Here is a 22,926-nt window from a genome sequence, read left to right as displayed (position 1 = left end):
TGATCAGACTATTTTGGTTTGTCCTTGTGTCTTTTTACATTCTGGGAATTTAAATATATACAACTTCAACAGAATTAATGGATGGTTATAAACCAAGTTTAGATTGGGCCATTCCTTGTCTGATAACAAAAGTTTTAAGGTCACCTGGTTATGAATTTGTTCATTTAAGTATTCATATCTAATTTTGATAGATTCCAAAAATAAATATTGGTTTATTTAGTTCACTGTACATGAAAAAACTTGTACATATATGAACAAATATAGGACAATGCACTATAAAGGATATTCTTGGATATGAGCATGTTAATAAACCAGATAACAGCATGTGTTTAATTTCAGTCTGGTAACTTGACTGTGTTCAAGTAGTAAATACAATTCTTATTAAACATAACTGCATTTATTCCCATCGTGTGATGTCGTCTTACATTCATTAAGGTCCATGCGTCTGTCCCACATATAGTTTTCTGGATGTTTTTTCCAATATGTCTCAAGATATGTATTGCTTTATCAAGTACTGTTACAGATTATGTTTCATGGCAACTTACCCATTTTTTTTACAGAATTATGGCCCTTGAACTTAGGAGATACGGGGGGGGGGGGGGGGGGGGGGAATTGGAATGCCTCAAGATATTGAGCTGAAATTTTGTTGGGCCCGGTAGGGGACATGTATTGCTGTAGTAGTACTCTCTCAGAATGCTTGTTTTACATGATAATGGCTAGTTAATTTTTTCCCCCATAATATTGCTACTGACACATTACCGGAACCAGTTGTTTCCTTAAAATCTGGTGGCCTGGAGTCGATGACATAAGATAACTCACTTAATACAAGATTAGTTCCCCCTGAGGTAGTCTAGGTTTAAACAACAAAATTTAGACACACACATGCACGCACATGCATATATATTAAATGTATAAGTTTTAAAGCAGAGCAAGACTTGTGTGCATGAGGGTAAACAACACCTGTGTTATTGTAAATTATGCACGGCTGTTCAGGAATGTTACATGTGACTAATGGATAAATAAATTCAGCCCAACATGTTTCTTGATTGAGCATTTAAGGTCATAAGTCATTCATTTATTTATTTAATTTTTTTTATATATATAAACATTTATTTTTTATTTTTATTTTTTATTAATTAATTTTATTTTTATTATTATTTTGTTAATTGTTTTTTTTTTTTTTTGTTTTTTTGTTTGTTTGGTTTTTTTTTTTTTAATTATTAATACATGTATTATTATTTTATTTTATTTAGAAATATCCAGTAGACCATGACCACAGTCCTTATCCTGGCCTATTTATTTAATTTTTTCCCATTTGTGTTTGTTGGAGTTTTTGTGTCTTTCTTTCCTTGTTTATTTGTGTTTGTTGGAGTTTTTGTGTCTTTCTTTCCTTGTTTATTTGTGTTTGTTGGAGTTTTTGTGTCTTTCTTTCCTTGTTTATTTGTGTTTCCTTCTTTCTTTCCTTGTTTATTTGTGTTTCCTTCTTTCCTTTTTTTTTTTTTTTTTTCTTTTCTATTTCTTTCTTTCCTATTTCTTTCTTTCTTTTCTATTGCTTTCTTTCTTTGTTTATTTCATTTCAGTTTAATTTACTATTATGATTTTTAATTAGATTGATGATTTGTTTACAGAAATGTCCAGTAGACCCTGCCAGCAGTCCGTACCCCAAGCTGCGTGATCTGAAGAGTGAAGTGATCAATGCACCGGTACCTGAAGGCTTTAGTCAGGCTCGCAGTGTGCTACAAGAGGTAGAGAACAACCGAACCGTCCTCGAGACTAACCTACAGAGGGTGCTCCGAAACCGCAGCGATATCGAGGTGTACAGCCTTGTTGAGGCCCTGTATCAAGATGGGTATGTAGTATAATATAAGGCCTTATGGGGGCAGAATTTAGCTCAGTCGCTTGAGGTGTCTGTGTCGCAGAATTGAACCACCTCGATGTATCCATTGAACTGATTGGGTTTTTTTCTCATTGCAACCAGTGCACCACAACTGGAGAAATGCTGTGGTATGTGCTTTCCTGTCTGTGGGAAAATGCATACAAAAGATCATCAGGAAAAAATGTAGCGGGTTTCCTCTGATGACCACGTGTCAGAATTACCAAATGTTTGACATACAATAACCAATAATTAATTAATGTGTTTTAGTGGTGTTGTTAAACAAAACGAACTTTATAAGGCTAGGCGGTTTGTGTCAGCTTTCAGCAGTGCCAACATTAGCTGAAGTCAAATCCATCAACAATAACATGAGTAATTGTTTGTTTTTAAATTAATTTTCAGTGAAAAGATATACTACAGTAACTCAACTTTCGCCTGGGATATACCAAATATATGTCATGATAAACAATTTTTGTTTATTTTAAATTTGTGCAACATGTAATCAGTGAGACAACATGTATGTTGTTTGGATGTTCCATTCATCACCACGGTAATACATGACTACAATTAGATATGTCATCCATCAGACACAATAAATGCATTTCTTTTACTTGACATGTTTTCCCGAATATCCCTACTGAAAATTGAGGGGTATATAAATGCTAAAATAAAGTGTATTTTAGCTTAAATTAACTACTTTTGCTTCAGCAATTTTCTGAATTGCAAGGGTTGTAGTGTTGGATAGTTGCATCATACATTACATTAAACAACAATAAATTCAACTAGCAACCTTTAGTTGTTGTTTTTTAAAGTGATTGTCTGATAGTGATATTTGTGGATATTAAAATATAAACTGTGTGATTTAAAATGAAGTGTTGTTGTTTTTCAGAACTGTTCCAGCAAGGTCACGGATTACACACTTGGTGGATGATTACATTTCATCACTGCAGAATGAAATAGATGTAAGTCTGACTACTTCGTCTACAGATGACTTTACATTCAAATAGTAATTCTAGTAATTTAGTAACCAGGGCCCATATATTCAAAGCTATTTTAGCTCAGTGATATAGTAAAACCATAGTAGGCTATGACATCTGTAGCCTTTAATATAGCTGTATATACTTTTAGGCTTCATTTTTATTGTTAAAAAACATCTTTCAAGAATGAATGTTTAACAGCACCCCAGCACACAACCATTTTTATTGTTAAAAAACATCTTTCAAGAATGAATGTTTAACAACACCCCAGCACACAGCAAGTAACCAGGGCCCATATATTCAAAGCTATTTTAGCACAGTGATATAGTAAAACCATAGTAGGCTATGACATCTGTAGCCTTTAATATAGCTGTATATACTTTTAGGCTTCATTTTTATTGTTAAAAAACATCTTTCAAGAATGAATGTTTAACAGCACCCCAGCACACAACCATTTTTATTGTTAAAAAACATCTTTCAAGAATGAATGTTTAACAGCACCCCGGCACACAACCATTTTTATTGTTAAAAAACATCTTTCAAGAATGAATGTTTAACAACACCCCAGCATACGACCATTTTTATTGTTAAAAAATATCTTTCAAGAATAAATGTTTAACAGCACCCCAGCACACAACCATTTTTATTGTTAAAAAATATCTTTCAAGAATGAATGTTTAACAGCACCCCAGCACACAACCATTTTTATTGTTAAAAAACATCTTTCAAGAATGAATGTTTAACAACACCCCAGCACACGACCATTTTTATTGTTAAAAAATATCTTTCAAGAATGAATGTTTAACAGCACCCCAGCACACAACCATTTTTATTGTTAAAAAATATCTTTCAAGAATGAATGTTTAACAGCACCCCAGCACACAACCATTTTTATTGTTAAAAAACATCTTTCAAGAATGAATGTTTAACAACACCCCAGCACACAACCATTTTTATTGTTAAAAAACATCTTTCAAGAATGAATGTTTAACAGCACCCCAGCACACAACCATTTTTATTGTTAAAAAACATCTTTCAAGAATGAATGTTTAACAACACCCCAGCACACAGCAAGTAACCAGGGCCCATATATTCAAAGCTATTTTAGCACAGTGATATAGTAAAACCATAGTAGGCTATGACATCTGTAGCCTTTAATATAGCTGTATATACTTTTAGGCTTCATTTTTATTGTTAAAAAACATCTTTCAAGAATGAATGTTTAACAGCACCCCAGCACACAACCATTTTTATTGTTAAAAAACATCTTTCAAGAATGAATGTTTAACAGCACCCCGGCACACAACCATTTTTATTGTTAAAAAACATCTTTCAAGAATGAATGTTTAACAACACCCCAGCATACGACCATTTTTATTGTTAAAAAATATCTTTCAAGAATAAATGTTTAACAGCACCCCAGCACACAACCATTTTTATTGTTAAAAAATATCTTTCAAGAATGAATGTTTAACAACACCCCAGCACACAGAAAAAACATTGGCAGTTGTATATACATGGTTCTTTCCATAGTGCTGATGAGGCTTGACAGGCACTGTAAAGGTCAAACCAGACTCATTACTGCCAACTGTTACTTATAATACTAGGGGCGGGACGTAGCCCAGTGGTAAAGCACTCACTTGATGCGCGGTCGGTCTGGGATCGATCCCCATCGGTGGGCCCATTGGGCTATTTCTCGCTCCAGCCAATGCACCACGACTGATATCAAAGGCCATAGTATGTGTTATCCTGTCTGTAGGATGGTGCATATAAAAGATCCCTTACTGCTAATCGAAAAGAGTAGCCCATGAAGTGGTGACAGCGGGTTTCCTCTCTCAAAATCTGTGTGGTCCTTAACCATATGTTCGATGCCATATAACCGTAAATAAAATGTGTTGAGTGCATCATTAAATAAAACATTGCTTTCGTCATGTTATTTCTAAAACTCTTAAATTTTTAGGCAGAACCTTGTATAACCATGAAGCTGGGCGTTAAAAAATGACTTCCATTGCAAAATGTCAAATGATTATTTTAAATTTGCATTTGTCACATAGATTTTTTTTCTCTCTCTCTTTGCTGTCTTCTTTTATTCATCCGAGTTACTGGTTAGTATTTACATTTTTTCTTTCTTTTTCTACCCACTATCATTGCCCTTTAAAACATTTTCAGTTTTATTATCATTTTGTTTTTTAAACATCGCTTACACTTTCAACAAACCTCATGGGAATGACCATAAAGTGATTAGACTTTGAGAAATGTTTCAAAATGAAGATTTTGTCATTCTTTAATACTACTGAGAGTATAAATTTTCAGACTAGCATGAAGTTTACCTTTGATTTAAATGTCATATCTTCTAAACAAAATTATTAGACTGAGTACAGTATTTGTAGATAAAAGGTTACATATGTTGTAATTACATAAAGCAGCGTTATTTATTTAACTATTGTCTGTTATTTCTTTTACATTTGTTGGTGTATGAAAAAAAGAATAATTGCAAACTGTGTGAATTGGCGAAGCTGTTTTCACAAAAGTTTGTGGATGATTTATTTTGTTCATACCCCGAGGAACGTAAAGGAAATAACAGAAAATACTTATAATTAAATTTCAAACATACTTACTAATAATAACACTAAAAGTTCATATTATATTTTGAATTATTTTTTGGTTCTTCAACAATAACACTCAGTAAGACAAACTACCAACATAAAGTGACATCATAAGACAACATTATTTTTACGTTCATCGAGTAATGAACAACTCGCATCTCTACGGTCAGACCAATAGGATGATGTTAAATTGTAATGAATGTAATGGAAATTTAATGATTTATATATAACCTATTCCATCGAAGGGGTGAGATGTGGCCCAGGTGTAAGGTTCTTGCCTGTGGTGCGAGGGGTCATAACATTGAACAAATTCAATGAACTCATAATTTTTCTTCATCTCAACATAACCCCATGCTTATAAAACTTTTTGAGTCAAGACTCAAGACTTCAATAATGTCTGGAGACTTTAAATGTCAAATTGCATTATAGTTTGAGTCTAGACAATGAAGTTTTATAAGCATAGACCCAATACCACAAGACTGACATACCTAAGGCCATGGTATGAGCTGTTCTGTACATAAAATATCCCTTGCTGCTATTCAGTTGGAGTAGCCTATGTGGTTATAGCAAGTATTGAAATTACATGTTAGACACCAAATAGTTGCTTTTAAAAAAAATCTACTATGGTGTTGTTAATACAGTGAAACCTTTCAAGACTGGACCCTCTGTAAACTGGAATTCTCTCAAAACTGGACATTTCATAGAGTCCCTTTTTAAAAACCAGTACAGAACTTAACCTCTTTAAAACGGATCCGTCTTAAAACCAGACTTTTGTCTCGGTCCCAAGGGTGTCCGGTTTAGTGGGGTTTCACTGTACCAGGTAAATATCCCTTTCATTTCTTTTTTTGCCAATGGTAAAACACTTGTCTGGTGCATGATTTATGTGGGATCGATCCCCATCAATAGGCTGTTGAGTGAGCGGCATTAGATATTCTTGTCTTTTTGAGTGACTGTCATTAGATGTTAAAGCTTTTCCATAAAAAAATATTTTATGTTTTAATGTAGGGGGTTTTGTGTTTTTTATTGTTTTGTTTTTGTTTTTAACAGAGAGATGTGCAGTCTGAGCTCATTGATATTGACAGCAAGACCAAACTTTCTGCACTGAGCCAATCAAAAATGGCTCTCAAGGGTCAGGCAGTGAAAACGGGGGTTAAAGGTCAAACAAGAGGCCAGGCCAGAATTGACAGTGGATTGAAGAAAGATGCTGCAAGTGTTAAAATACCATCTGGAAAGGGAACAACATTTGGGAAACCTAAACCTGTCACCAAGGTACTTTTATTTTTGGGATTTGTATTAAATGCAGAATGATGGCATCCTGTATTTCAGAAATGATTTGTTAAAAACAATTAATTTTAACTAGTTCGTGTGCTTTTTTCATGGGTTCTGGTTTCCTAAAAACATTTTGGATCTTTGAGTTGTCTCCCTTTTATAATATAAATTTGTATTTGTTTATTTATCATAAATAGATATTATTGTATATATTTAAAGAAATCTTCCTGTTTTAAAAAAAACATATGATCACAGTATTCTTCCACGTCATCTATACTCTGTTTCATCTGCCACAAAAATATTTTTCATCAATAACTTTATTTTGCCTCAACATAAGGCAAAAAGAATAAACATTTGTCTGAGCCTAAAGATCAACTCAGTACGTCCCAGTATTCATATCAACGAAAGATAAGAATTTGTTTAACTTCCAGTCATATGTGCCAGCAACTCTTCAAACCTAGTAGTAACTTAATAAGTAAACAAATAAGTCTATAACCTATAGTCTGTCCCATCCTCCTACAAAAATGTTTTTTTATAAATAATTTCAGTTCGGTTTGACGTAAGAAGAAAAGTAAAAGTGTTTTGGAAATAATAACAAATTACTATTTTTGTGCAATTTAAAAAACAATCTGTTCAGAAATAAATAACTAGTAGTAAATTTCATAGTATGAAAAAAGGCGTTCCTTGTGGGACAGACTATAGTAATATTATCCACACTTCAACGGCTGAGGTGACTGACTAATTTATTTAAAAGTAATGTTAGCCCTTCAGCTTTATTTGAGTTTTGAATTTTGTTTATATTACAGAAACCTCGAGATGAAAATTTCCTTACTAAAGTGTATGGGAAGGCAGCATACCAGAAGGGTCGGACTACCACCAAAGACCCATATCTGTATTTCCGTAACACCAGCAAGCCCAGGAAACCGCGGTCTCCACCCACAGTTCACGTACCAGGTGTGCTAACAGGGCTGAATTTGGGAATCTAATCCCAGCAAGGCTCAAAATTAACAGGGGACAGGCAAAAAATGCCGCTCAAAATACACAATATTCTTTCTGTGAATCTGTTTCAAAAGCAGCTTTTGCTTTCCACCTTTTTTTTTTTTTACAGTGTTCAAGATGTATTGAAAATTCCTCTTTTTCACAAAGGATAATATAACCCTAAACCTTTATCCACACTTGTCTCAAGTCTTCTGGGTTGCTTTTTCACAAAGGATAATATAACCCTAAACCTTTATCCACACTTGTCTCAAGTCTTCTGGGTTGCTTTTTCACAAAGGATAATATAACCCTAAACCTTTATCCACACTTGTCTCAAGTCTTCTGGGTTGCTTTTTCACAAAGGATAATATAACCCTAAACCTTTATCCACACTTGTCTCAAGTCTTCTGGGTTGCTTTTTCACAAAGGATAATATAACCCTAAACCTTTATCCACACTTGTCTCAAGTCTTCTGGGTTGCTTTTTCACAAAGGATAATATAACCCTAAACCTTTATCCACACTTGTCTCAAGTCTTCTGGGTTGCTTTTTCACAAAGGATAATATAACCCTAAACCTTTATCCACACTTGTCTCAAGTCTTCTGGGTTGCTTTTTCACAAAGGATAATATAACCCTAAACCTTTATCCACACTTGTCTCAAGTCTTCTGGGTTGCTTTTTCACAAAGGATAATATAACCCTAAACCTTTATCCACACTTGTCTCAAGTCTTCTGGGTTGCTTTTTCACAAAGGATAATATAACCCTAAACCTTTATCCACACTTGTCTCAAGTCTTCTGGGTTGCTTTTTCACAAAGGATAATATAACCCTAAACCTTTATCCACACTTGTCTCAAGTCTTCTGGGTTGCTTTTAAAAAGTTACAGTACAAGTCTCATGAGAAGAATCTCATGAGAAGGAAGGAAGGAAATTTTTTATTTAACGACACACTCAACACATTTTATTTACGGTTATATGGCGTCAGACATATGGTTAAGGACCACACAGATATTGAGAGAGGAAACCCGCTGTTGCCACTTCATGGCTACTCTTTTCAATTAGCAGCAAGGGATCTTTTATATGCACCATCCCACAGACAAGATAGTACATACCACGGCCTTTGATATGCCAGTCATGGTGCACTGGCTGGAACGAGAAATAGCCCAATGGGCCCACCGACGGGGATCGTAAAATCAGTACGATTCACACGCGAGTGTCTATAATTTCTTTATTATCCACATTATTCAAAATATTATTTTCACAAATAACAAGCTAGGACCATGTCAAAACGTTTCAAAGGTTACTAAAAAGAGACGACGAAATGACATCATTTTCTGAAATGACGTCATTTTGATTAGCGTTTACACTGGGGAAGCCGCATTAAGTTATGACATCGCTTCACAAAATGACGTCATTCGTTGTGCACATGAAATCATTATGACACACGTGGGTCATACTGGTTATATTTCCCTGAATATCTTGAACTATGTGGATAATAAACTAAATTATCACATGGGTTTATGACATGGATATTGTGGGTAAGTTGTAGGATAAATTGGATGTAGTTCACTGGGAGAACACTTGCCTGTTGTGAGATACATTGTATAACTGAAGACTGTTATGTCTGTTAGATGTCAATTCAAGAAAACATTTGTTTTTTATTTTCAAAAGTCTATTATTTTGGGATAATTGCTGTGCATGTAACCTTGAATAGTTTATCAAATAAGCAATTTGTGTGATTATCTCAATTTTGTTCAGTTTTGGATTTAACATTCTTGAATTAATTTATCTTTTTGAACCCATAAGGGCTTTTAAGTGTTAATTTTCTCTTTATGGCAGTTATAATTTCAGCTTTATGAAAATTATGTGTATGATGGTTTCATTTACACAAGTTTTTTTTTGTGTAACCCATTCTTTGTTCATGCATTAAATTTAGGACACAATTTATATGGAAATAATGGGTTATGTAAAAGCAAAATGTGTTACCTGAATTTGGTTGTACGTAACCCATAAAAGGGTTATGCAAATTTTCATTTCTTAGAGACCTAAATTCTATTGTCTGCATATTATCAATTGTCTAATCTTTACAATGATTTTTAAGTGTTGTCCTTCATAATGTTCCCTGTTTTCAGCTATTGAAGTGAGATCCTCAAAGACACAGACAACTCCAGGAGGACTTGGTGATAGTTCTCAGCCCGGCAAAGTGACCGAACCACGACAGTATTACTTCAGTCCCAACACAGGATACATTCCACTTGATGCTTCTGCCTCAAGTTAGTATACTAATAGAATCTATCACCGTTGTTAGGTATAGATATGGCAATTCCAACCCGAGGTACAAAATGTTTTTTTTTATCAAAACATTTTGTCTTAGAATTGCTGGAATTTCCGTATCCATACCTCACAACGGTGATTGATTCTTTTTCTTGCCCATTTAATTACAGTAACAAAACATTAATTTTGTAAGCTACAGTTTATTTATTGTAGAACGATTCGTAAACATTTCACCTACAAACTCAGTTAATCATATGGGGAAAAATATAGTCCACATTATGGAATGACATAAAACTTAACAATAAATATAAAGTTGAAAATATTAATTTGTTTAAATATTTTTAAAACAATGATACAACATGAAATAGCAAGAATTCTCAAAAACATGAGTTATGACGTCACACGTATGTAGAAATCATCCAGCCCAGGTGTGCTAGACAGATTGTTTTTAGCACTGTACAAAAGTTGGCTAATTCAGTTCAGTGGGCAAGAAAATTAGGGATAACCCTACTGAATTTTCCAGTTTGCTGACATAGATCAGTGATCTTATTGTTGTGATCTGTAGCGATCCAGTCGGATTCGTTCTTACAAATTTGTTGAATTAAAATAATAAACATGTTTCAGTTATCATAAGCTGTTGATTGTCAGTAAACTCACAATCAACTGCTTTTTATTATTAGACCATTCCAGACTGAATATATTTCAAGCTTTTACCAAATATATTCCATACTTTAAGCATACTTTTGAAAGTTTCCCACTAAACCATACCTTTTTGTAAGCTATTTGATAGATGAATTTTTCATGGAAACTGAAATTAAACAAAATTCCTGAGAAACATGAAAATTAATGTTTGTAATTATAGATGTTTAGAATCTGATAATGTTTTGTATCAAAAATAACATTGCTATTGTGTTTCTTGTAAAATATGTAACAATACACCTACTTCTTGTCATTTCTGAGGTTGGTGGAAGGGGGTTCAGTCTCTTTTTTTTATCATGCTCCATTCTCTTAAGTTAAATCTAACCAGATCCAGCTGGTCTGTTTAGAATGTTAATCTGAGTTCATTAAAAACAATTATTGTTTATTGTTACACATCCATTTCACGAAAAGTGATCAAAATGCTGGTTCAACCAGTGGGGACTAGAGGTTTCATCTGTGTCATTCTTTCTGTCTGTCCGTCTTTCCCACATACAGTTTGCAGACCTTTTCTCCGCAATGCCTCAAGATATTGAGCTGAAATTTTTTATATACCTTTATCATGTACTGTTACAGACCATGTTTGACTTTCATGATGATTGGCGATTACCCATTTTTGACAGAGTTATGGCCCTTGAATTATGGCCCATGTTTTTTGTTTCAGCACCAATCGCTGGCCAGCTTATCCCGATGGCTATCCAGCTACGTAAACCACGGATGGACCCGGGACTCGTCACATCCACGGTTATCACTCCCTCCAGTGTTACAGTGATGTCTCCTCCAAAATCTTCACGCCATCCTCAGGTTACCGCTGCCGACAATGTGGCTGTGGTTTCCATGCCAACAGAAGCAAGCACTTCACACCAGCCAGAATTGGTCAAGCAGGTTATTGTAGTTTATTGACATATATGTACAGCAGCCAGTTGTCCCAGTTTTCATTGCCATTAAATATGTATCTCTCTTTTCATTGTCTCTAAATATTTGTTCCAGTTTTCATTATAATCAAATCTTTGTCCTTGTTTCAATATTATTAATTATTATTTCCATTGCTGATAAATATAAAGAACTTCACATACATTGTTTTCGCTTCATATTTATTGCACAAGTTTATTTTGCGCAAGAATATATACCACGAGACCGCGTAAACGTAACTTTATCACATGGTTTGGAAATGTTTTTATCACTATAGTAAGATTGAATAGGTATGTAATAAATATTGGTAACTGTTTTCATTGCCATTAAATGTTTTCCCTGCTTTGAATACCATTAAATGTTTGTCTCTGTTTTCATTGCTATTAAATATTTATCCCTGTTTTCTTTGCCATTAAATTGTTCTCTCTGTTTTCGATGCTATTAAATGTCCATTTTCATTGTCAATAAATGTTTGTTCCTATTTTAATGGCCATTAAATGTTGTCCTCCTTTTCATTATCATTGTATGTCTAACCCTGTTTCAGGTTCTTCCATCTATGGACATTGACAGCATGTCGGAAACCTCATCTCAACGAGATGTCCACATACAGCGTCCTGAATCGCCCAAAGTTCATTTTGATGTCTCCTATCACTATGACAGAGATGAGGTGACAGCCTGGTGCTTTATTATTTTGATTTTATAACAGTTCTTTTCCCAGTCTTTTTTTTTGTGAAGAATTTTTTTTTTTAATCTGTGGAAACCTTATTAAGGTATAATTGAATCTACCATACTGTGTTAGGTATATTTATTTTTATTTTTTGTCTTTTGTTGTGGCAGATGTCATGTAACAAGATGCATATTGAACCTATACCATATTGTATTATATATATATTTATTTTAATTTTTTGGAAGGATGGGTATGAGAGTGACTATGAAGAAGATGTATCAGGATCAGGAACGGGCATCGCTCTGCCTGGTCACGTGCCTCAAATACCAGAATACAATGGACCGGACTTCCCTCCTGCAGCAGTGCCATCTATGGGTAGAGACAAGAAGTATGACTTACTCCCCCCTGGTCCTACATCCGATGTGTTGGCAGATGACCTCAGGAGGAGAGATCTTGTTGAAAACAAAGCCATAGAGTGGTACGCTTTTGCGTTTGACGTTTCAATAACAGTGTTTATAAAATAAATACTTTTTTTAAATGTTGATAAAAAAACTTTTAATTGCACTTGAATGCACTTTTTAAAAATAATTTATGCCCAATTATTTATGTATACCTTAAAACTGTGTTCAATTCAAGTTCAGTAAGCTATGCAGGTGTAGATGACATGCAAGTTTACGGAACCCATTAGTTGCCTAAAAGATACACTAAAACATGACAGTATGAATACGGTAAGTCATCTAATTATTGCATGATTGCATTAAAGCATTTCTTAAGTGTTTAAGATTTAAGAAACATTTGTATTGTAATTAATGTGACCAGAACAAATTAACATATGAATATTAAAATAATGCTATTTAATGTGTAAATAAAAAAGAACATTCTCAGCATTTTGGTATTAATTTACTGTAAGAATGTACCTTTCACAGTGATGAAAGTTTTTGTAATTCTGGATTTTGATTTGTCTGTACAGTGTTTCTGTTTTTTGTTTCCACTTTTTGTTAAAAAATGTCTATATTCTGTGTCCAAAACTTATGATATGGTTTCAACTGGTGCTTTGCACACATTCTGAATGGGAGCCGCCATTTTAGACCATTGTCTCAGTACCCAAACCATGGGGCCAGTCTCAGTACCCAAACCATGGGGCCAGTCTCAGTACCCAAACCATGGGCCCAAACCATGGGGCCAGTCTCAGTACCCAAACCACGGGGCCAGTCTCAGTACCCAAACCACGGGGCCAGTCTCAGTACCCAAACCACGGGGCCAGTCTCAGTACCCAAACCACGGGGCCAGTCTCAGTACCCAAACCACGGGGCCAGTCTCAGTACCCAAACCATGGGGCCAGTCTCAGTACCCAAACCATGGGCCCAAACCATGGGGCCAGTCTCAGTTCCCTAAACCATGGGGCCAGTCTCAGTACCCAAACCATGGGGCCAGTCTCAGTACCCAAACCATGGGGCCAGTCTCAGTACCCAAACCATGGGCCCAAACCATGGGCCAGTCTCAGTACCCAAACCATGGGGCCAGTCTCAGTACCCAAACCATGGGGCCAGTCTCAGTACCCAAACCATGGGCCCAAACCATGGGCCCAAACCATGGGGCCAGTCTCAGTACCCAAACCATGGGGCCAGTCTCAGTACCCAAACCATGGGGCCAGTCTCAGTACCCAAACCATGGGGCCAGTCTCAGTACCCAAACCATGGGCCCAAACCATGGGGCCAGTCTCAGTACCCAAACCATGGGGCCAGTCTCAGTACCCAAACCACGGGGCCAGTCTCAGTACCCAAACCATGGGGCCAGTCTCAGTACCCAAACCATGGGGCCAGTCTCAGTACCCAAACCATGGGCCAGTACCCAAACCATGGGCCCAGATCATGGGGCCAGTCTCAGTACCCAAACCATGGGCCCAGACCATGGGGCCAGTCTCAGTACCCAAACCATGGGCCCAGACCATGGGGCCAGTCTCAGTACCCAAATCATGGGCCCAGACCATGGGGCCAGTCTCAGTACCCAAACCATGGGCCCAAACCATGGGGCCAGTCTCAGTACCCAAACCATGGGGCCAGTCTCAGTACCCAAACCATGAGCCCAAACCATGGGGCCAGTCTCAGTACCCAAACCATGGGCCCAAACCATGGGGCCAGTCTCAGTACCCAAACCACGGGGCCAGTCTCAGTACCCAAACCATGGGGCCAATCTCAGTACCCAAACCATGGGCCCAAACCATGGGGCCAGTCTCAGTACCCAAACCATGGGGCCAGTCTCAGTACCCAAACCATGGGCCCAGACCATGGGGCCAGTCTCAGTACCCAAACCATGGGCCCAAACCATGGGGCCAGTCTCAGTACCCAAACCATGGGGCCAGTCTCAGTACCCAAACCATGGGGCCAGTCTCAGTACCCAAACCACGGGGCCAGTCTCAGTACCCAACCAGCAATATTAAAATTTCTAGATTTCAAAAACAAAAATTCGTAGTCCATATTCTTCTCTGCTTTCAGGATTGAACAGGAGCTGATGGCTCGAATCATCACCGAGGTGTATCCTCTCCGACGTCCCGAGGAGAACATGGCCCATCTGAACGTGAGCCAGGCCGTGTCGGAACAGTCGCTAGACAGCTCACCAGAAGAATCTCAGCTAGGTCAGTGATATAACATGGGATCATGGTTAATACACACTCAAAGGGTGTTCTCCATTATCTTTCAAAATAAAGAGGCTGTTTGAGATAAGTAAGTCTACTGAGTGCGGTGAGAAGGCGGTGGTGAATGTAGTAGTTGCAAAAAATCAATACCTAATGCCTCTTAATGAACACTCTTAATACTGTAAACTGGATTAATATTGCGACATGGGTTTTTTTGGTTCAATTTCCCCACTCTGTTTTCCAGTGCTGGATACAATAGGACAGACAGGACTACAGTTGTTTGTCAATGCTGGTCAGCCCGTGGACAACTCACTGGTGAATGCTCTGGTGAAGGAGGTCATCTCGGAGAAGGTGATCAACATGCTGGGACAGAGGCTTGACGACAACCTGGAATCACGGACACAGGCCGGGAGGATGGACGAGCAGCTGTCAGACAGAGAAACAGATCTGGGGCAGTATGAGGAGGTACACAGTGTTCTCGCTTGTAGTGAGGATGTTTCAGTTATCAGTAGTCTTATTCAACTTACTGTACTAGCACAACAACAATGCTATATGACCCTGAGTCATAACCTACACTGCTACCATGAACACGACCGCAGTGTAGGACTGCAGAATCAAAAACAAGGATATAAGGTCTGCCCATGCGCTGGTGTATGTTATACATTCGGCAAGTGGAAATAATATTTCTGCAGTGTAGGTTATGACTCGGGGTCATATAGCATTGTTGTTGTGTTAGTACTAAGTAAGTATGAATAATAATGAAAATTGTGGGGGAAAATCTAATTATCATCAAAAATGTATCAATTGGATGTGCTAACGATTGTCGTTGTGAATATTTATAGGATTAAACACGCTTTCATTTCGAAATAATTTACAGTTGTTAAAAGCAAGGAAAAGGAATATTCTTTCACAAGGGACATAAATATGATACGAAATTGTTGCAAATTTAATATCCTATTTATTACCCATAATCGATTTTATTTTAGTGACTGAACTCATTTGACTGATGTTCCGGAAAGGTCTTAGTGAATGAGTCAGTGTGTTATGTCACACTTCGATATGAACCAAGATATATTATAGGATATTAAACAAGCTTCCATTTCATGTCAGGTTTATGTCCCAAGTTAAATCATTTTCAATTGTTACGAGCTTTAGCATATGTTACCGGTAATAAATCTGAAAGATAGTTTGGGGCTTCATTGCATAGGCATTTATAAATTTGTAAACATTTATGGTAGTGGATTTTTGTTTCTATTGTCATCCATTTTAGCTGTTTAAATAGTGGGGCAGCTGGAGAAATAGGAGATTATGACTTACATGTGAAATAAGGCAGGCTTTGTGTTAATTTTCAAGAAAACAGAACAATATATTTAACAAGTATGGAATGTGAAATAAGCAAAATTTGTAGATGAACATGACACTGTCATAATAATTCACATCCTTCATTCATAAATTCATAATTGAAATTGATTGGTTGCTGCAAACAAATTATAACAAATGATCGGTGATGAAATTTCAACCAAACTAGTGGTGTTGTCATTCATTGACTTTGTCCAGAATATAACAAATTGAGTGCAGGTTTCATGATGGACTAAACTGAAAACAATTCAGAGGTCCTCTTCTGGTTCTGTGATCCTTGGTACACTAAAGAATAAATTAGTTGCTATTTTCAGCTCTACGATTACTCTTTATTCAGAGACTGGTAATGATACATTAATTAAAAATGCCAATGACACATTCTGTTGCACCTGTATTTGTAATGAAAATGAAACACTATTATATATTATATATGTATTTATTGTTTTGCTTTTTAATTATCAAGTTTTTGTTTTTAATTTTCAGGTTTCTCAGAGTCCAAGGCGCGTGAGGACACCTAAACCCACTCCCAAATCCAGTCCAGTGACCTCTCCCCCTCGCAGAGTATCACCACCTTTGACCCCGGATGAGTCCATTGCTGATGAGGGTGAAGCATGGAAACCTATTAGAACACCTGAGGTACAAGTGGTACAGCCTCGAGTGGAGGTAGAATCTGAAAGTGAAGTGTCCACGTCACTGGACCTGAGTGAGGAGCTGAGAAAACTACAGAGTAAGAACGCAGTGTTGTTATGTACAACAAGCACAATACCAGCCTACTTGGTATATTGGTGAAACCATAGTGTAAAAGTACCAGTTTATTTAGCTCAGTCAGTTGAGTGCTCGCTCGAGGTGCTTGCATCGCAGGATTGAACCACCTTTGTGGATCCATTCAACTGATTGGGTTTTTTCTCGTTCCAATCAGTGCACCACAACTGGACAAAGGCCATGGTATGTGTTTTCCTGTCTGTGGAAAAGTGCATATAAGAGATCCCTTGCTGCATTAGAAAACATGTAGCGGGTGTCCTCTGATGACTACAAGTCAGAATTACCAAATATTTGACATCCAATAGCTGATGGTTAATTAATTGATGTGCTCCAGTGGTGTCGTTAAACTTGTTTTTGTTTTATTAATGCACATATACTCTTTTTTTAATTGAGAAAATGTAATTGTACTGATGACAATAAAATTCTATATTGACTGAAAAAAAAATAATTGGATAGCCTATAATTTACAAAAATAAATAAATAAATTGGAAAATTGCTTCAATGTTATTGTGATAATATTTTTTTGTTCTCATAGGGAAACCCGATGAGGAAACTGCAGAGCAGCTTGAACCACGACATGACGTGGTCACCCCCGACTTGACCCCACAGCCGTCAGTTGCTGAACCTCCCCCCGAGCAGTATGTTCCTCCTCCCTCACCATCCCCACCTTCAAGTCCTAGGCAGGTTATTCAGCCCGAACATGTTGTTCCAACAAGGCCAACAGTCAAACCACAACCTCCACAAGAAGAAGAAATAATGGAAACAACGCAAGGTCCGCAGCCCTGGGGTAACCCTCAGTCCCCACCCCCTGAAGAGAACCCTGAGTATGACACCGGACGATCAGAGGCTGACAAACCGGCGCCTATGTATGTGGATATTTTTATAAATATTAAATGTTGTTATACAGTGAAACCTCTCAAAACCGGACCCTCTGTAAAACGGAATTCCCTTTTTAAATATCTGTGCAGAAGAGTACATCTCTAAACCGGATACCTCTTAAAACCGGATCTTTTACATGGTCCCGAGGGTGTCCGGTTTAGACAAGTTCACTGTATATTCATGGGACATGTCATTTTTGGAGGTATTTTTATAAATATTTTTTATATATTTATGGGACATATCATCTTTTTTGGTATGGATATTTTAATAAGTAGTTTTTGGATACCTTGATGAAACATAACACCTCTTAATAACTTTTGACATTACTGGATGTAAAATTGAACATGAATTCCTTAAAATAATTTTATCAATGTACCTTGTTTACAAGCACCATTCTTCTTGAGTACTAAATACAATATTAAACCAACTAAATGTTTTTATGTTAGGTTTATGTCCCTCATGAAATACATTTTATTTGTTGCTCATGACAAATGAAAAGTATTTCACCCGAGGTAAAATGATATGAACTGGATGCTTATCAAATGTACTTCATTTGCTGCCTGATCACATCCCAGTCCTTGTCTCTCATTGGCAACAGATGCTTGTGGTCATGTAAATATTGAAATTTTGTGCAGTCAAGCATGTTAAGCAGACTCCCAAAGGAATATAAAAAGTTTCTTTTTAACATGGATTGCTCAGTTTGAATTATATTACAAATATGTCATCTTTAAAACAAGTAGACACAAAAACAATTTTACTTATGTTCAACATAGTACAAAACCTTTTGCTAATGGTGACTTATATTAAAATTTAAAAAAATAAAAATAATGGTACATAAGACTGCTTTGCTTCTGTACTTTAAAGATGTCTGTGTAATTTCTACATGCAATTTTTGTGTGCCTTTAAAACTCCTGTTTAATTTACAGTTCAGTTATTCTGTATTTACTAATATACTGTGATTTACGTCCAGTGTGTCGAGTGTGGATGTGAGAAAGATTGAAGAGCCATCAACTCTAGAGCATCGTAAAGTTCAAACCCCGACACCTCCCGAGAGAGCTGACACACGCTCGTCAGCCTCGGAAGAGGAAACCAGCATCACAGACACCATCAACGAGAGCATCTCTGAAGGCCAGTGGCTGCTGGATCGCAGCGAAGGCCAAGTGGCTGTTTTCCCACTGGATGAAGGTAAATACAATAATAGATATACTTTCAACAAATATAAATAGAATAATAGATGTACATGTCCTAATCATGAAGGCAAATAGAATAATAGATGTACTTTCGATGAAGGTAAATACAATAATAGATATACTCATGATGAAGGTAAATAGAATAATAGATATACTCATGATGAAGGTAAATAGAATAATAGATATACTCATGATGAAGGTAAATAGAATAATAGATATACTTATGAAGGCAAATAGAATAATAGATGTACTTTCGACGAAGTTAAGTAGAATAATAGATATACTCATGAAGGCAAATAGAATAATAGATGTACTCATGAAGGCAAATAGAATAATAGATGTACTCATAAAGGCAAATAGAATAATAGATATACTTTTGACGAAGGTAAATAGAATAATAGATATACTCATGACGAAGGTAAATAGAATAATAGATATACTCATGAAGGCAAATAGAATAATAGATGTACTCACGAAGGCAAATAGAATAATAAATGTATTCATGATGAAGGTAAATAGAATAATAGATGTACTCCTGATGAAGGTAAATATAATAGATGTACTCATGATGAAGATAAATATAGTAGATGATCTCATATTGAAGGTAAATAATAATAGATGTACTCATGATGTAGGTAAATATAATAGATGTACTCATGATGTAGGTATATATAATAGATGTACTCATGATGTAGGTAAATATAATAGATGTACTCATGATGAAGGTAAATGTAATAAATGTACTCATATAGAAGGTAAATATAAAAGATGTACTCGTAATGACGTTAAATATAATAGATGTTTTCATGATGAAGGTGAATATATTAGATGTACTCATGATGAAAGTAAATATAATAGATGTACTCATGATGAAGGTAAATATGATAGATGTACTCTATGATGAAGGTAAATATGATAGATGTACTCTATGATGAAGGTAAATATGATAGATGTACTCTATGATGAAGGTAAATATGATAGATGTACTCTTTGATGAAAGTAAATATGATAGATGTACTCTATGATGAAGGTAAATATCATAGATGTACTCTATGATGAAGGTAAATATGATAGATGTACTCTATGATGAAAGTAAATATAATAGATGTACTCTATGATGAAGGTAAATATTATAGCAGGGTTCGCCATTGGCTAATTTTTACAAAAAATGGCTAATAAAATTTGCAAGTGGCTAAAATTTTGGCTAAGCCATTTTCTGTCTTCTGATGTGAACAAACGGTTACATAATCTATCCGACACCTCAAACATAATAATACTACCAAATATTCAATTAGCGTAATAGCGATCTCGTGACTGGTAACGAGAAACGGTGTCATGCAGAATACAGCGCAGGCCTTATAATGTTTGCTTATTTTAATAATCACGGTTATTAATTTTAACGGCATGCATTCAACATGTATGACAGCAGTGTCTGGAAAATCTGTAACTTTTTATTTTTACGTTGTAAAATCTTTGAACCAAAGTAGGCTAATAAAAACAGACCGACAATGCATGTCAATTTGAATACACATGCCAGTTCAGGGCCGAAAGACATGTAGGCCATCTCAAGGTCCGAGTTTAGCCAGACCGAGCGAAAACAAAACATTCGCTAGACTGGTTTGTGCGCTTCATGTTAAACCAAATGGACACGACGAACACCAATCAAATAGTTCGCAAACGTTAGGAAGAACGTTCGTTGGCTGAACTGAACAGCTCTCGGTGGAATATACGTCACGCCTCAGTCAGCTGACACCCGAGTGTCAAGAGACATCGTTCCGGACATTAAACAGTACGATTACGCAAAAGTAAATCTTGATGTAAATTTGTAGAAAAACAATAGTTATTTGCATCAATGAATACCTAACTGCAGTTTTTGTTTATTCCTTTGTCTTTGTTAATTTCGTACCCATGGTCGAGAGCACACATGCAGATCGCGATCGCCGGAAATGAACATGCAGCATTTAAATTATACAAATTGCAGTTAAATGTACTCTGAATAAAATTAGTTTACAATAATCATATTTGTTAGATAATTTTAGATATAAATTGTAAGACTGTTAGGTGACATTTAATGAGTTAGACAGATTTTAAAAAGACCGTAAATTTGTATTTTATTAAAGTTTTTTTTTTTTTTAATAAATGGAGTATACTATGAAGTCGGCATTCTTAGCCGAGGTATTTTGTAAGCAGAAATCACAACAAGCCTTTAACACAACGCTGAAATCAACCGCATCAACATGGCACAAATTATGAAATTATTTGTGGTGGGGAATTGATGGGTCACTTAAAAAAAAAAGAGAGAAAAAAAAGCAATTCAAACTAACATAAATATTGCTATTTAAAGAAATAATGAGCTCTATATATAAAAAAAAGCTCTCGAATTTTTATTTGGAAAAAAAGGAAGAAAAAAACAACAACATCCATAAACATCCAACCCACCCCCATATTTCTGTATGTTTGTTAATTTAATGCCATAGGCCTTAGAAGTGGGGGTGGGTGTACGGGGTACTGGCTTCAAACTGAAGATATTGCATAACCCCATCCCAACCCCACTCCCGCTGAAAAATCGAAATAATATATTAACTGCCCCTACCCTCATTGAGGTTTTGTTATTCCTATTTATTCCAGTTTGTACACAATTAGCTGAAAAAAATATATTTTCATATTCATATATAAATACTCTATACAGTACTGCGTAAAACAAATTTGGCTAAAAAAAATTCAATATGGCTAATAAAAACTCCATTTGGCTAATATTTTGGCTACAGGTATTTTTGATCCAGGGTGAGCCCTGTTATAGATGTACTCGTGATGAAGTTAAATATAATAGAAGTACTCATGATGAAGATAAATATATTAGATGTACTTATGATGAAGGTAAATATAATGGATGCACTCGTGATGAAGGTAAATATAATAGATGTACTTGTAATGAAGGTAAATATAATAGATGTACTCGTGATGAAGGTAAATATAATAGATGTACTTGTAATGAAGGTAAATATAATAGATGTACTCATGATGAAGATAAATATAGTAGATGTTCTCATATTGAGGGTTAATATAATAGATGTACTCGTGATGAAGGTAAATATAATAGATGTACTTGTAATGAAGGTAAATATAATAGATGTACTCATGATGAAGATAAATATAGTAGATGTTCTCATATTGAGGGTTAATATAATAGATGTACTCGTGATGAAGGTAAATATAATAGATGTACTTGTAATGAAGGTAAATATAATAGATGTTTTCGTGATGAAGGTAAATATATTAGATGTACTCATGATGAAAGTAAATATATTAGATGTACTCGTGATGAAGGTAAATATAATAGATGTACTTGTAATGAAGGTAAATATAATAGATGTACTCATGATGAAGGTAAATATATTAGATGTACTCATGATGAAGATAAATATAGTAGATGTTCTCATATTGAAGGTTAATATAATAGATGTACTCGTGATGAAGGTAAATATAATAGATGTACTTGTAACGAAGATAAATATAATAGATGTTTTCCTGATGAAGGTAAATATATTAGATGTACTCATGATGAAAGTAAATATATTAGATGTACTCGTGATGAAGGTAAATATAATAGATGTACTTGTAATGAAGGTAAATATAATAGATGTACTCATGATGAAGGTAAATATATTAGATGTACTCATGATGAAGATAAATATAGTAGATGTTCTCATATTGAAGGTTAATATAATAGATGTACTCGTGATGAAGGTAAATATAATAGATGTACTCGTGATGAAGGTAAATATATTAGATGTACTCATGATGAAAGTAAATATATTAGATGTACTCATGATGAATGAAATATTATAA

General features: G+C 35.6%; 1 protein-coding gene across 2 annotated transcripts in view; it reads left to right on the top strand.

The window, feature by feature from the left end:
- The window catches only part of LOC121372745 (protein TALPID3-like), a 115,000-nt gene that overhangs the window by 80,960 nt on the left and 11,114 nt on the right, over positions 1-22,926 (top strand). For both annotated transcript variants that reach the window (XM_041499231.1, XM_041499232.1), the window contains exons 12-24: positions 1,629-1,849; positions 2,763-2,835; positions 6,504-6,725; positions 7,532-7,679; positions 9,836-9,976; positions 11,338-11,558; positions 12,130-12,252; positions 12,498-12,730; positions 14,748-14,887; positions 15,132-15,352; positions 16,730-16,973; positions 17,544-17,874; positions 18,858-19,072. In XM_041499231.1, coding sequence (XP_041355165.1) covers positions 1,629-1,849; positions 2,763-2,835; positions 6,504-6,725; positions 7,532-7,679; positions 9,836-9,976; positions 11,338-11,558; positions 12,130-12,252; positions 12,498-12,730; positions 14,748-14,887; positions 15,132-15,352; positions 16,730-16,973; positions 17,544-17,874; positions 18,858-19,072 — 2,533 coding nt within the window. The remainder of the gene's footprint in view (positions 1-1,628; positions 1,850-2,762; positions 2,836-6,503; positions 6,726-7,531; positions 7,680-9,835; positions 9,977-11,337; positions 11,559-12,129; positions 12,253-12,497; positions 12,731-14,747; positions 14,888-15,131; positions 15,353-16,729; positions 16,974-17,543; positions 17,875-18,857; positions 19,073-22,926) is intronic.

Source organism: Gigantopelta aegis, chromosome 4 (genome assembly GCF_016097555.1).
Source record: "Gigantopelta aegis isolate Gae_Host chromosome 4, Gae_host_genome, whole genome shotgun sequence".
Taxonomy (NCBI): Eukaryota; Metazoa; Mollusca; class Gastropoda; order Neomphalida; family Peltospiridae; genus Gigantopelta; species Gigantopelta aegis.
This window is presented reverse-complemented; position numbering and strand designations above follow the sequence as displayed.